This window comes from Pteropus vampyrus, unplaced genomic scaffold, assembly GCF_000151845.1.
Source record: "Pteropus vampyrus isolate Shadow unplaced genomic scaffold, Pvam_2.0 Scaffold213, whole genome shotgun sequence".
In the NCBI taxonomy this organism is placed as follows: Eukaryota; Metazoa; Chordata; class Mammalia; order Chiroptera; family Pteropodidae; genus Pteropus; species Pteropus vampyrus.
Window position 1 is genome coordinate 871,256 of NW_011888994.1, and position 16,482 is coordinate 887,737.

Below are 16,482 nucleotides of genomic sequence, written 5' to 3' on the forward strand. Positions count from 1 at the left end.
AAAGAAAACTGCTTACATTTTTAATTACTTTATACTACGATTTCTATATCTAGATCAATGAACAAAAGGCCTTATATTTTAAGTATGTACATGAGCTTTCCCAGTGAAATGACACCGACTTCACCATGCATTTGCTCCGTCATCTGTGTGACACAACACAGACTCCTCTTGCCCCGTAAGATGATATATGAAATGCCCAAACATCTAAAAACAGACAAGGCGGTGTACCCCCACCAGACATTTGTTTAATATACTTGATATCTTCAAAAGGAGCTATGTTGGCTATTATAGAACTTATCCTTAACTAGTTTATCCTTTAAGTTTTTGGTCTTTAAAATTGTTTTATTAGAAAGCAGGGTTTTATTCTTCATAGATTCCCAACAAGTCATGTGTATATCATTTCAATTTATTTCCTTCTTAAATAATAATCAGGAAGAGAGTTGTTAGGATCAGGTAACAGAACAAACACAAGTGTGTACATTCCCCAACACACCTGTCAGCGTGCGACTGTAACCAGCCACACCAGGATGGAATTTCTAAGTCACAGGTCCCAATCTGAATCTGGTGAGAATCTGTCCCATGGTTATACAGGACACAATTTTCTTCTAAGAAAAATATGACCAAAAAGAGCACCTGCACTTTTTGCATTCCCTTTTAGAATAATACCATTGATAAAGGTAAGTATGGTGTCAATCATTTAAACGGTACTCCCTACAAAGCATGTGGCAATCCCCTAAATACCCTCAAAACTGGAGTGAGGTTCACGGTATTCAGCATGACCCACAGTGGGAGTATGGGGAGAAGTAGTTTCCTCCACCGAGAGAGCTTTCCAGCCCGTTCTTCTAGCCCAGCTCCCTCTTCTCTTCTTTCTGGCTCCATCTCGTTCGATGGGAGAGAACAATAAACACATGGGACAGAATCCCTCTCTCTCTCCCTTGCCTGCATCCCTCTGCCCTTCCAGAATTGACCCACTTCCTTGGGGAGATGGGGAGGCAGGGGAAAAGAGGTCTTCTAATGTTTGAAGAAAACAAATAAAAAGCTAACCAAAACGTTTTGAGAGCTTTCTCATTCGGTATAAAAGTTCAAGGTGCAGAATCAGGCAAACAGCTTGAAAGAGGAAACATCATGACATATATAAATTATTCTGTTTGTTATAGAGTTTCAGATTCTTAACAGCGGTCAGGAAAACAAGCTTTGGAAAGGTTATACAATTTGGCAGAGGTGGAGGTGTTTAATTAAAATGAAATCTTTTTTCCCCCCCCAAATAAATAGGTTTCTTCCTGTTCAGTTGGTGCCAGATGTTATTTGAACCAATGTAACTACAACAGAATTACTAAGAATTGTTCTAATGGCAAACATTAAAAGGTATGACCTGTAACATCCTGGGAGCGGATCACCCAGACACAAAAAGGAACTGAGCAGGCTGTGCCATTCAATCAGCATTCTCTTCACAGTATAAAAAGAGGTTCATCTGCCACAGACGGGTAAGGAGACTCAAAGTCCATGCACCTCGCTTGCCACACCTCAGTGTCTCTGCCTAGAAAATGAGGCAGCTGCATCAAAGACCCAAGGTCCTAAAAGTGTTCATTCCTACTCAGGATTTTTTGGGATCAAGGATAGATGAAATACAACACGTACCAAGAGACCTTCCAGAGTACCTGAAACAAAAGTGTAGGGTTGGCCGGATGGTTTGGTTATTACCAAAGGAAAGTGATTTTATGAACTGCTCAGTCCAAATTTGGGATCATTATCATACCTATACGATGTCTGACTATGCCTTTCAATTAGCAATAAATTCGGGTTCGAAGACTGAAAAATAAGTTACCAAGCCCTCAGGAACTCGCATTTGCTATTAGGGAAAATGCAAATTAGAACAGCCACAGTGGTATCATCTAATAAATTTTAAGAAACTAATGTCTCGTGACTGAACAATTCCACTCCTACATTTAAAATCTAGTGAGGACTATGCTTTTTATGCACCAGAAAACACTCACAAAAATGCAAAATGGTCAAAAATAGAAGTTATCTTACTGTCTATCAACAAAAGAATAAATTGCAGTATAATCATATGCTAGTATTTTAACAGCAATAAAAATGAATTACAGGCTCACATAGAAGAAACTAAGAAATACAATGTTGAGGGATAAAAGTCACAAGAGAATGCACAGACTACATTTCAATTAATAAGAAGTTTTTAAAAAGTGAACAGTAAAACATATTATTTAGGGGTAGAGAGTAAACTATAAAGAAAAGCAAGGAAATGGTTACTACAGGAGTCAGCATAACACCTCTGAGGGGAAAGAAGGGAATGTGACTGGGGAGGATGAGGGATGTTGGCACTTTTGGAGTTCAAAGGTATCTGTATGTCTCTTCCCCTCTACTTTTTCCCCACCCCCCAAACACACAGTTGTGCTCAAGGTCCTCTCCAGAATAATTAAAATCATTTCTGAAGTGAGATCCAAGCATTAATCCTTTCTGAAGATTCCCAAGTGATTCTTATGCAAAGTGAGGGTTGGGATCTCCTACCTTAAATAAAAAAGTGGTATAACAAAATACATATCTATGCCTCCTTTTCATACTACTGTCTTCCCAACCACCTCTTAAGATCTATGAGGTAAAAAGTTTCACCAATAAATAAGAGCAAAAATAAAATGCTTGTGATTCTTGCAAGTTATTTTTAATCCACATTATTTACTGCTAAGCCAGGATATATAACCTTAAACGTTGAGGAAAATATTAAAGCTAAAATGTAACAGGGACAATGATCTAGAAGCAAATGATATTTTTAAACACAAATTAATTCAGAAACAGGTATACTTTGTACAGCTTAATAATGTTTCATAACTCCTGAGTGGAGCCACTGAAATCTATTCAACACTGTAAGTTTATGAAGAGCAATTTTTTTTAATTCACCTAAATCCGATTCATTAAAATAAGTTCTACTCTGGTTTCAAAGCCACACATAGATATTTCATGGAGGTCTCAGTTTGTTTATTTAAGTCATTCAGTAGACAAACATTGAATGAAACCACTACTATATGTCAGGCCCTGTGCATAGAGAGATAGGTCCTGTCCTTGTCTTTGGGAATCATACAGCCAGCATACAGAATGAAATAAACATCTGGCCCATGAAATCACTCTGATGAACTACAGCTCTAGGCTTAGCCATAGAGTGTGAATAGAGATAAAGAAACCATCTGATGTACAAGAAAACAGCTCTTCAGGTATCATCGTGAAAATTTACAGATGTTTATTAAATGCCAAAAAATGACGAACAAAGAGAAAATGAAAAAAAAAAAACTGTTACTAAAAATGCGTATGGAGAGTAGAAGAGAGACTCTGGCATGAGCATCACACACAATCTCTGACATTTTTTCAGGACTCTCAATGAAAACAGAAAGAGAGATCACGTCTTACAACATACTCTATTTAAATTGTCTAATGAGGGCTTTGGTGTGTATATAAACAAATCACACTTCCACACAGAATATCAAATGCTGATGAGTCCAAGATAGGAACTGCAAATGTAAATACGCTCATAGGAAAGATATAGAAACAGAACATCCCATGAAGCACAACCCGACATGACAGGCATGGCTGGATCATAAAGCCAAAAAGTAGAAGTAAAACAAGCATAATGGCATATGTTATCTTTTCTGCATTGGACACATTTGAGACACTCAGATTACAGCTACTCCTGACTGAAATAATCTAGGAAAACACCAATCACACACGATTATTCCAGAAAATTTGCCTTGTAATGTACAATACTGGAATGCACTTTATGGATTTTGCTTCTCATACAGGTTGGTTATATTTTATTTTACCTCATGGAACTAGTACTAAACCAACTGAAACACTAAAAAGTCTTTATCAGGACTTAAAGATGGCAATCTAATTGTTGGTCTTCATAATCTTGGAACTGAATTATACAACGTAGGCATTGATACGAGATATGAAGGATCCGGACACAACACTATAGCACAGAGGGGGAAAGACTAAAGGGGCGAAATGTCTGGGTTTGAACACTTACAAAGATGTAGCTTTGGGAAGACCACTTAATTCTCAAGTTTTAAGTTGCTTGATCTATAAAAGGAAAATGCTATCTGCCTAGCTCACTATCCAAGATTGTCAAGAAGTTGTAATGGAAATAGCATGTGGGACAGAGTTCTCAAGAACTAGGAAAGCCAGTACTGAGAGGACTTATCAGTCATACACATTTATCTGATCTTTTAATACAAAAATTAAATTGATATATGGTATATTTGAAAACAGTTTTCCTCTGGTTATAATTTAAAAGCATAATTTAAAGGAACTAGCTGTCTGCTTAGGAAGTACTATAATTGTATCAGTGTAAGACACCAGATGTGTCATTAAAACAAATGTGCTTCAGCCCATGCTTCAGGCAGCAGGAGGTCATTAGGTGCCATAAGCAGCAATTATGTCACACCCCCTTTCCAGCCTGCGCAGTATTTTTTTTTTTATTTGTTACTATTTCTTCAAGGCTATGATTCAAATCCATCATTCATTCATTCGATATTCGCTGATAGCCTACTATGTGTCAGACATTCCTCTCTCTCTTCCTACCATAAGCAACCCTCCCAATTGACCCACCAGGGGAAAATGAAAATACAATGCAGTCTAATTTTATCAACGACAAGCAGACAAAGTGTCGACGCATCATATCTTGGAAATGATCTTTCAAAGTCTGAATGGGGAGTCTGAATTCAAGCACAGCCAGGAAACTGGCCACTCATCTGCACCCAGGCAGGGCCCACTTACTGCCTTTGCACTGACAGCCAGCGCCCCAAGTCCAAAGGCTCAGACTGAGAAATATTAAACTCTGTGGATATAAGCTACAACTTTAGTGTGGGGGAATCTCATCTCCTCCATCAGTATCGGGGTATAGTCAGCAAGGAACATTCTGGTGAGAATAGAAGAGGAAGGTAAGTGGGATAAATCAAACGAGAAGTCAGAATATAAGGTGCTGCCCACCTGGGTGAGTGTGAGGAGGTTGGAAAAAGTTAATTAGAAATCTAGATGGGCAGCTATTATGCATTAATGAAAGTAAAGAAATAAACCACCACAGCCACCTTTATTTCATTCTTTCTGAGTGCCAACAACTATAAGAACTTTACATTTCTCATTTCCATCTAATACGTAGTAAGCAAATTACATGCATTATTTCGTTTACTTCTGACAGCCACTGGATGAGGTAGGGCCTTTAGGGGTAGAAACTGATGATATTTGACACAATTATGCGATTGTCCAAGCTCACTCAGTTAGTATATGGGGCATCAAGGATTTGAAGCCAGACTTTTCTATCTCCCAAACTAAGTGCTTAACTATTATGCCTCCCATTAGGCAAAGAAATAATTAGGTAAAATAAGACAAAATCAAGAAGAGAAGGGCAGAAAAGATAGAACTTCATAGATCAACAAATTGAGAGTAAGGAAAAGCAAGCAGAAGGGAACTAAGCAGCACCAATCCTAAGGGCCCAGGCTCACGTCCTGCTCTCCAGATGCCAGCCTGATATGTCACTGCACACACGTGCACACCCCATGACAAAACTGCAAAATAAAAGGTCTACAGCTACAGATATGGGGAAGAGAAAGCAGGTATGTGGGAATCATACTAGGGTACGATTACAGAAGATTTTGAAGGGTTTCTACCTACATAGCTTTCTGCCCCCATCAAGGCCCATATTTGAAAGAGTCAAGACAAGGCCTTGTAAAGTTCACTTAGCCTAAGTACAGGGGAGCATTGTAACAGGACATATGATTGGTCATTTCCCTAAGAACATACCAACACTCTGGCTCGCTGCCCAGGCCCTTCCCCTAGGCCTCTCCCAGGCCTCTTCTTCAGCCACCAGCCTTTTAACCTCCAAATTGTAAAACCAATGTTTTAATTATTTTTTAAATAAAGTAGCAAAAAGACAACTACCAGCATTCAAATCCTATTAAAGAAATCTAGGAAAACAGTAAAATTTTAGTATTTTTCCTCAAAATAAGTATTAAGAGAATATTTGGCTACTGTTATTTTCTAATTCCATTTTAGTCCCTTGTGTGCAGTCAAAAACCTCCACATGCATCCTGCAACATTGGACAAGCTCCCAGAGAAGAGAATCCAGGGATGGGTTTTGACCAATCAGAGGTAAATTTTAAAAGCTTCCATGATCCTGAATCCTTTGGGAAGCAGATTAAGGTAGAGTGCTTGAAAATAAAAGCTCGCATTCACATTTTTTTTTTTTTTGAAAAAAATATGAAAGAGGGAGAAAGCAACCTGATTACAACCTTATGCTTTATTTCCTAAATGTGAGAGTACATATGTAATTCTCTATTCCCGTCTAAGGGTCATTGGTGCCAGACAAAGGTAGAGAGCTTATTTTTTAGGGAAGAGTTTAAGCTGCTTTTCTTCCTTAAAACATAGTACCTTAAACAGAGAATGTACTTAATAAGAGTTTACTGACTTAACTAAAAAATAAATCCAAATGATTTGATAGATAGGGGGAAAAATCTTTTCCATAGGATTTCAATTCTGTATTAAATTCTTTAGCGCCAGAGAACCCATTCTTTAGCTTTAAATATTAAAAGCCCAAAAAAAGTAGGGGGTGGATAGAAGACAGAGAAAGTATTTTTAAATTAAAGATTTAAAACTTCACAAATGATGCACATTTATGTGCATGTGCATGGCCAAGTGCTGCAAAATAATTTTACCAATTTACCATTGGACCTATTTTAAAGAACATTCTCTCCACCACTAGCATTTAGCCAGCGGGTTACCTTAGCAACTGAAGGAAAATAATACCAGCTTTAAATGTCAGAAAAGAAAGTATGGAGATATTTGTCCCATTAGGCACTATCAGAAGTGATAGAAAGCTAGAAAATAATACTGCGTGTACTCAACTGCTTGGAAAATGTCAACATTTCCAAGAAAAACCCCACAGTTAGTCAATATCTATTATTCATCAATTACAAAACTCCTCAGAAAAATTTTTTTAAACCCAGAAACTTGTACTTCGTAATAAATCTGTCCTTTTTGGGTTCTTTATCCAGTGGTATTTCAGCTGATGTTATTTCAAACTTGCTGTCCAGTACAAAGTTTTAGGGCAGAAAAACAAAGCTGACATTTCACATAGTCTGTGGGCCAACTCTTATAATTCAATGTGCCATCCCCTGGTTAATAAGACTTGGAATACAGTGAAGTAGGGGCCAAGCAACAGAGCTGTGCTACTGAGCCTTGCTCTAGTTTCTATTTCTACAGCTAGCAAATTGTATTCAAGCTCCATTGCAAGTGTTAAACAAATCTTGCTTCTTACTGGTACAGTCTCTTTCCTCTATTCAAAGAAAGATAAACAGATATTTTCCTCTGTCAAACATTGCTGGCCTGCACATTCCCTTCTCCTGCTGCCTAGAAAGAAGGTGATGACCTCAGGTACATGGCTTGAAACAAGATGCAGATGTCACAGAAAATTGGCAGTTCCCACCAAGTCTTTCATAATAAACTGTTAATTCTCACTTAATGGCTTTTCCTGCAGATAAGGAGCAATATTATGACTGCTCTTTAAACTCCTTAAGAGAACACTAAACAATCAAGACACAGTTTTAACGGTTGCTAAATAACCCTTACTCTTACAGACTTTCTTCCAAAGTCTTTTTGGCCCTCTGCATTGCTTTCCTTTTTCCCTATTAGTTGTAAAGTGTAGAAAGACAAACATTCTCCTTCAAAGGGAATTAATTTATGAAAACTCTATTAATAAAGCAGACATCATTCTAACCACCCTTCTTAGTAACAGCATCACATTACATAACCTATGCATTAAACTTGGGTCCATGACAAAAGTTCTACTTTTCCTTTAAATCGCTATTCTTTACTCCATGACTTGTTTTTGCACAGACGCTCTACTTGGACTTGTCCTTACAACATGGATTCTTCAACTAGTAAACCATTTCTCTAATTTCTAGATTCAAGTTTAAATCTGTGGTGGTTGCTATAACTCTACTGGTGTTATCTGCACAGTAAGGAGCGTACTCTTAAAGTGATCTTTGGAATTAATAATTAAAATAATTCTCCAAGCCACTCTTAGCAGGTAATACCAATTCTGACAATTAATTCTCCTTGGGGACAGCTCTCCAACCAACCATACATCTATAGAAGAATGAAAAGTTGGCTCTCTAATTACATCAGCTCTGTTTAACTTTATGCCCAAGACAGCCCTGCAGAAAAGTTGCAAAAGCTCAACTGGGCTTACCCTAAAAACTGTTTCCATGCATAGAATCGATTATAAAGGCAGGAAGAAAATTTACCTCTTTAAACTTGAAAAAGCAATCTAACAAACTTTTGTTTTATTAGAGATTTTAATATTTTTGCCCTGCAGATTCAGTTCAAGGTATTATCTTTCTTAAATGTTCTCACCACCAAAAGGAAATGGTAATTATGTGATAGGATAGAGATGTTAGCGGATGTCATAGTGATAATCACTCTGCAATATATAAATGTATCAATTCAGTACACTGTATATCTTAAACTTACACAAGTTATATATGAATTATATCACAAAAGCTGGGGAAAAAAAACAAGTTTTATTATGTTTTTATAATTGGTATAATGAGGAGTTCCATCTCTTCCACAACAAGGAACTTCTGCCTATAAGGAGACCCTTGAACATGTGAACTACCTTTACCCAGACAATTGCAGAAAAGCCAAAATCAGTTTTTCAAAATAACAGTATTTACTTTAGCAAAAAAGTCTTAAATTTGCAAATTGTTGCTATATATTGCTTTGTAAGTGTAAATATATATGAGAGTCTCTATATGCCCTTCTTTTAAGTGAGTGGACTTTTTTCCTTAAATCAGAAAACATAAATAGGACAAGCTCTACCTCTTCCATAGGTTGCGAGAGAAGCTACTATGTTCCCAGGGGCAATGCCATCAGTTCTCTGAGATGTCATTTGTAGTCCCTTTGGGTTCTTTACTCAAATGGCAGCCTCCCCCATGTTGATGGCAATCTTGGTGCCTTCCAGCCATGTCAAGTTTCTGGGAACATAGGTGAAGGAAAGTAATATGGCTGAGCAGGAAGGAAAAACTTTACTCAAACATTATCTGAGCACCGGCAGAATAAAACAATATTTTATCCCAGTTAACTTAATTATCAAAAGTATGTCAATCTCTAAGAAAATAATTTTGTCCAAAAACCAAACAAGCAAAAACCCCCAAACAGAAAAAAAATAAATTGTGAAATTTTATTGGATAATTATTATATAACTATTCAGTTTTACTGCAAATTTGGGGTCCTGAGACTCTGCAAAAGCTTTTATCGTGAAAGCTTTTTTCACAGAAAGAATGGGTTTAATTTTATGAAATAGGAATCCAATTTTATTCATGGCACGAAATTAAATAAAACCCAGGATATTTCCTTCCCTAGAACACATAATGAAGTTGCACTGTGAGTAATGATGGGTACGACGCAGGGCCAAAAAAAGGCTCTGCTTTTCTTTATGAAACACAACAGTCCGTTCAGGCTCTGGCCCTTCTCCAGGATCTCAGGCCTTCCTAGTAACTCTCAGCGAACGAAAAGAAAAAAAGCAAGGAATTTACCATAAAATGCAAGGAAATACAGTATTGCTTCAATCAGACTCCATGACAAAGTTATTACAGAAATCAATACTCATTCAGTAACATCTAATTACGCAGCACCCGCCAAAACATAAACAAACATAAAGAAGTTTTAATAAGTATGAATAGTGAAGCTTTAAATACTTTTTGAAAAAATATTAGGAGAAATAATTACTAGGGAAAAAAAAACTGTTTCCATTTACAATGCCACTCCCAATAACATATGATAAACTCCAGTGGGCCCCATGCCTCAGTTTACTTCTTACTTTGTTACTGTAATTCATTTACATTAATGACAAGCAACACTAAGAAAATATGGACACTAGAAAAAGATGCATTGAGCATGTAAGAAATTCTGAACTGCTTGGAGTAAAACTCTACTAAAATGAAGGGGAGGGACCAAGATGGTGACATCGGAGTCTCCTGAACTTCCCTGCTTCTGTGAAATCACCAAATATACAGCTCTACATGGAATAATTCTCTGAGAGAAATCCAGAAACTAGCTGAATGGCTCCTACACATAGGATGACTAAGATACCTACATCAAAATGGGTAGGAAAGCCTGAGACACACTCTCATCATAAACCCCATTCCCAACACAGAGCCATACGATCAGGAGGGAACCCCCAACTCCCAGCTTCTCCTTAAGGAGCAAAGAGTTTGGATCACACATCTAGTACTGCAACTTTTAAGGCTCCCACCTTAAAAGTGAGGGATGGGCCTCCACAACACCTAGCTCTGAAAGCCAAAGGAGCTTCCATCCATGAGTCCCATAGGACTATAGAAAAAAAAGAAGTTCTTTATGATCACACAAACATGCACCATTGCTATCTCCCCAGGGCTCAGAGTAGAGGAAGCAAGCATAAACTCCTATCTCCCAGTCTTTCCCTAGAAGGGACTTGGCTGCATAAAAGCTATTGCCCAGGGTCCAGCTTCTAAATAGCATGCATCTAGGGGCTGGCTGGACCCCACAAGAGCTGGTGAGCATTTCCTCCCACCTTCTCACTCCAGCTCACTCCAACAATAAAGCCAAATCACTAGCATCTCTGGAAGGAACTTGTTCTTGGATCACCAGGCTCTGATAGCCAATGGGGCTTGCATTCACAAGGACTGTGTTGGATAAAGAAGCAGCTAATGGGTGGGTACACACATGAGCACCCACTACAGCTATCTCGTTAGGGTTCAACACAGCAGGAACAAGCAAAAAGAAGAAAAAAAAATAGCCCATCTCCTAGTTTTTCCCTAGAAGGGGTTTGACTGCATACTTTCCCAGCTTCTGCCTTTTAATCAGCCCGAATCTGGGTGTTGAGTGATATCCACCCTTTCAGGACACTGATGGGTCTTGACATATCCTCAAGTACTAGGGGCCACTAAGAACAAAGGTGGCAACTTGGACAATCACAAAGGTTTGAAAGGCAACCAGAAGCTTGAGCTGGGCTGACTGAGAAGGTTCATTTCCTACACAAGATCAATCTGTCAAGACTCAGAGAGGTGGCTATTTTATCTAATGCATAGTAACCAACAGAAAGTCAAGGAAAATGAAGAAACAAAAGAGAATACTTTCCAAACAAAATGCTAAATCTCCAGAAACTGATCTTAGTGAAATGGAGATGAGTTGGAGTTCAAAATAATGGTCATAAAGATGATCACTGAGGTCAGGAGAGCAACACATAAATAAAGTGAGAATTTCAATTAAGAGACAGAAAATGTTAAAAAGTACCAAACAGAAATCATAGAGCTTAAGAATATAATAACTGCAATGAAAAACACAATGGAAGGATTCAATAACAGACTCAGTCAGTGGAAGAAAAGACCAGCGAACTTGAAGACAAGGCAGTAGAAATCATCCAATCAGAGGAGCAAAAAGGAAAGAGGGTGCTAACCCTGTCCTTTAACACTAATGTTGCAGAGAAGTTCCGGTATAAGTCTCGGCTACAGGCAATGTTACCTCCAGTACTATAAACTGTTCTTACAGAAAGTCTTAAAAAGTTCCTAGAAATTTTCAAGGAATTGTTTACAATACCAGGATTTTATTCCTTTGTCTGTAGCTTCATTTGTCCAGACCAACTGCAAATCTGCGTATGTACATATAATACACTCTCTCTATATAAAAATCCATTCGCATACACACAAAAGTCACCTTACTGAGAATTAGTATATTCAGACATTGTTCTAGAAGCTTCGCCATATATTATCTAATTTAACCATCACTGGAAGCCAATGAAGTAGTTACTATGATGCTTCATTTTATAAATTATAACTTTGCGGCATCAAAACGAAAATAACTTGCCCAGGAGTTCTCATAGCCAGGAAGCAGAAGTTGGCTGCATGCTCTTCATTGCCCTTGATGACTCTATCTGTTTAGAAACAGAGCAGCAATCACCCCTTCTCATAGCAAGAAAACATGCAGGGAAGTGGAGCTGCAGCCTAAAGAGGCTGACTTGAGAGCCTGCCGCAAAGAGCAGTCCCTCCCTCCTGAGGCAAAGCAGCGTCAACTAGCCCAGAGATGAGTGGCTTGGATCCTCACGGGAACCAGCCACATCGGACTGAGGCTTGGGTCAAAAGTAGGCAGGAAAACCCACCCAGGAAAACAGACAATTAATTGTAAGGCAGATTGTGAACTTGACATAGAGAGGAGACATGCAAATTTTCTGGTGAAGACCCACCTTCAAGTGAAGAATTTCCCAAGACAGTCCACCCAAGAGGCAACTCCAGATGGGTCAGAGCCAGCACGAGTTCCTCATCCAAGGCGGACAGCGCTTCCACTGTCAGGGCAAACGGAGTCAGCAGGGTCTGATGGCTACTGGCTGTGAGGCGATCGGCCTGGGTCACCAACAGACGGGCCAGCCTGCAGGCCATGTTGTCCACATATGTCACTGAGCCGGAGCCCATGGTCACCGGGGAGTAACCTTCCGAGCAGAGGCACACAGATACCGTCACAGTCTCCTGAAGCCCGTGGCCTGTATGATAAGACAGCGAACAGTTCACCCATAGTCTACAGGAGATGCTCTCACAGTGTCCAAAACTCGAGTGGTCACCAGTCTCATTGTGCTGCCTAAACAGACCATATGATCCAGGAGGCCAAGGCAGAGAGGAAAGGCATCCAGTTTTTTTTTAAATGCTGCCAAACCTATGGGGCCAAATTAAAGCTGATTACATCTTTTTCCAGTGACTCCTGATTTTAAAACTAACCTTTTGAGCTCTGAGCACTTCAGCGTCTATTCTCCTAAGATTACCAGGTATGTTATTTGGCAAACCTTCACCTTTTACACCTACTCCAACTCCTGAATTCAAATTTGTCATTTCTTCCTGAATGTATTTCTACCTTTATGTATTTATTTAGGTAACAGTTTTATAAAGTGGCACGACAAAATTACAGAAAGTCGCCCTAATTCCATAGAACTCCTCTGAATATGATTTGGGGTGGGTGAAGACTACTCAACAAAAATATTTATATTGTTCAGTGCCTCCCACTTCTGAGAATGGCTTCTCTATCTCATAGATGTTCTTAATATTTTTGTTGTGAGTGATCACCTAATCCTGATACTTGTCTCCCCTCCTTACACTCCTCTTCTTTCATTTAGCCAAGGTTGGTGAACTTTCACCCAGGCACATTTTCATGCTGCCCTTGGAGAATTTCCAGGAATTAGTGCCACCGAACCTCTGTGATTATGCTAACCATAACTGTACAGAAGAGGGGTTAACATTCAGCCACTACCGGCCCCCAAGCAAATGGCTAATGGGTACAAGTCATTCCTGCTCTGGCTTATTCTCCGAAGCCTTTCTCCAAAGGCTATGGTGCCAGGGCTTCAAGGGACAAGAGTATTCCAGGTTTACTAAGCAAGAACTACTGCCATTTACATATTGCCTCTTTAAAAGTAGTCCAATGTGCAGACACAGAATGCAGCCCCAACCTCTACACTATGCAAATCCAATATATAATTACAGAAATCTGTTCTACATGGTTCTGAAAGGTCACCCCGATAAAGCTATAACCAGGGAAATTAAAGGCTCAGAAACAGAACTGTCACCTGCCTGTAAGGAATCTGTTAAAATGAAGGTAAGAACCTTCACTGCCACAGGCCACAACATAATGAAAATGATTTTCTTTAACACATAGGGAGTGGGAAGGAGGTTCATCCCTACTTGCAAGTAAAAAGACAAAAGTTTTGATATTAGAAGTGGCACTTCAGTTATTTTTATTATTTCTCTATAAAAGTCTTCATAAAAGTGAAGACCAAGACAAGTGGGAGAGGCTAACAGCAGGGGACATGTAATGCCCACGCACAAAGGCGGAGGCCAGAGAGACCAGTAGCCAAAGTAACAAAGTGACTCTCCACCATTAATGAGGTTTGGCTTTCTCTTTTTTCTCCTAAGGATGGGAGTTACTGGGTCAGAGAAGTAGTTAAAATAGACTAGTCTCGGAAACTGGACAACAGATTGACTCAATGACCAAGCCCAGGTAGGGCTGAAAGGTCTTTGCACATCTTCGCAGTTCTAACTATGCCTCTATTTGCACGTCACCTTCTTTGTGCAGATAACGAATATACTACAGAAGCACTCAACATTTTTCCTCTGAAAATGAGGTCAATATTACCTGTTAGAAAAACTGATGGTTCTCTATATGATACAATTTATGAGTGTCAGAAAAAAACCCGCAATTAAGGAAAACTGACAAATCAACAAACAAGAACAACAAAAGCCTCCCTTCCTGCAGGTAATGACATCTTAATTACACCTTTAGGCTAGAGCTTGATGTCTCAATGCACAACCCACACCCCAGTGTAAACACAAAACAATTATATCTGAGGCTATTAGCTCATAATAACACGTTAACATGATACATTAATTTGTCATTTATCACCACAGTGATTAAAGAAGATATCTAGGAGAAATAGTGGCTTTAGAATGTCAACATTTTGGTGATGGGAAGAGAAAGTTCTGGACTCTGAGGTCCAGCAAGGAAGTATCTGAATGAACAGGGCACCAATGAAAGAACCCCAGCTACCAAAGGGAGCAAGCAGGGAGAAGTGGCCCCTAGGGCTGCTGGACTGACCACAGGGGAATGAGGAAGGGAGAACAAGGACAACTGTCAATGTCTCAGTTCTGCCTGAGCTATCCCTAGCAATGGATGGGTGGGGCTACTAGAGGTGATCCTAAGATACAGTGTCACCTCCATTGGACTGCATCGAAAGCACACCCAACCTGGAGAGTTGAGCCTAAGGCAAGGCTGCTCAGAGAGCTGCAGACAAGCTGGAAGAACCTTAGATGTGAGATAACCCAGTGTGAGTGCTCTTCCTAATATATATACACAGGCAGGCACACTCACTCTCACACACCCATCCCTCCTTGGAGCACCGTTTACTTTCTCCTCGTGGTCCTCTTCCTGGACTATATCCCTGGCAGGAAGATGCTTACAGGCAGATTTCCCAACTACACAGTAAAAAGGACACCTCACCTGGAATGCTGGATTGGAGAATGTTATCCTCCATGCGTTCTGCCATCACAATGTGCCTCTGATGAGATCCATTATAAATAAAATAAAACTCGGCATCTTTAGGAAGATATACATTTTTGCCAAACTTCGCATAGACTGTCATCTGCCCCTGAAAAATGAATAAATTGGAGCATCGTCACACTTCCTCAACTTGACTCTAGGAAACTGCAATAAATAGGACCCAGGTCTCAAACAGGTTGGTTTGTCATCTTCACGTCACGTGAGCGAGCTCGGATATTATGAATCCTTCTTTCCAACAACATCATTTTGGACAACAGGGGGATGCCTTCTGATATATCAAAGTATGCATGTCAGAGCTGGTTTGTTGTTTTTAAAGCTGAAGAAATTAGGAGCATAGGGAAGAATTTTTTTTAACTTAATAGATGTGAGAATGTGACACTTTGTCTTTCACTCTGTTTGAATTCCTATTTGATGAACCATTGCTTGTATTAATTTTTTCCTCTGAGATACCATCATGGCATACGGGTTCAGAGTAATTATCTTTTGAAGCTATGACTTTACCCTGTATTGGATCACAATCTGTTGGAAGAACCTTAAATATTCACAAACATTGCCAAATAAATAGCACCACGTGCTCCCGTGCTTGCTGTGCCTTTTCCAATCACTGTTTGTCTTCTCTGAGGGATTTCCAAGTCCCCTCTCATCCGGCCTCAGACTTTCTCTTGAGAGCTTCTGCTTGGCACAAAGCCCTGTGAAGTGCGCTGGTCCCAAGGAGAACAGCTGCCCAGTTGGGTCACCGAGGGACACTCTGAGGAAGGAGGAAATGTCAAGGAAGCAAGCAGCAGGCCGGCACTCTCCAGCATATTACCTCCAGAGGCTGTATAGAGGGGTTAAATCAGCAGTGCCACAGTCAAGGGAGTAGCAGTGATGGACAAGCTGCCAAACGGTCTTGGGACCTTGAAGGACTTGGGACACTCCCTCCTCTCAAATATAAAAAGGCAAACAAAGGGGGCCTCCAGGGAGAGGGTACATTCCACTCAGCCTATGGGAGTGGCAGGGAAATGGAAACCAGGAGGTAGAAGGGGTCGCCCACTTTGGAGGGCCTCCAGAGCTCGCTGGGCCCAGTGTAGAGAAGCATCTGGGCTTTTATGTGCCTGCCCAACAAAAATAAACCCACCCTCCAAGAATTCCTTCCCCTGTGACAGGGGAGAAAAGTGAACAGAGAAGTGTACACAGTCTCCTTAACATCTTCGATGGACATTAGCATGATATTAGTAGGACATCAAGAGTTAGGCAAATTAGGATCAAAAACAAAATCAGTATGGAGTTCCTCTTTGCAGTAACTATAAGGTTATTTCTTCTAAAATTTAAAAATTGAAAAGGTGATGTTTTCCTAGTGGCTTGCAATTC

The 16,482-nt window shown here is 39.7% G+C and overlaps 1 protein-coding gene across 5 annotated transcripts in view; it reads right to left on the reverse strand.

The window, feature by feature from the left end:
- Positions 1–16,482, reverse strand: part of ARHGEF28 (Rho guanine nucleotide exchange factor 28) — a 272,376-nt gene that overhangs the window by 150,324 nt on the left and 105,570 nt on the right. For 4 of the 5 annotated variants that reach the window (XM_023538177.1, XM_023538179.1, XM_023538175.1 and 1 more), the window contains 2 exons: positions 15,073–15,220; positions 12,281–12,574 (listed from right to left, as the gene is read on the reverse strand). In XM_023538177.1, the coding sequence (XP_023393945.1) occupies positions 12,281–12,574; positions 15,073–15,220 (442 nt within the window). Of the gene's footprint in view, positions 1–12,280; positions 12,575–15,072; positions 15,221–16,482 lie in introns of those variants that run through there. The other variant, XM_023538180.1, reaches the window with a different exon arrangement.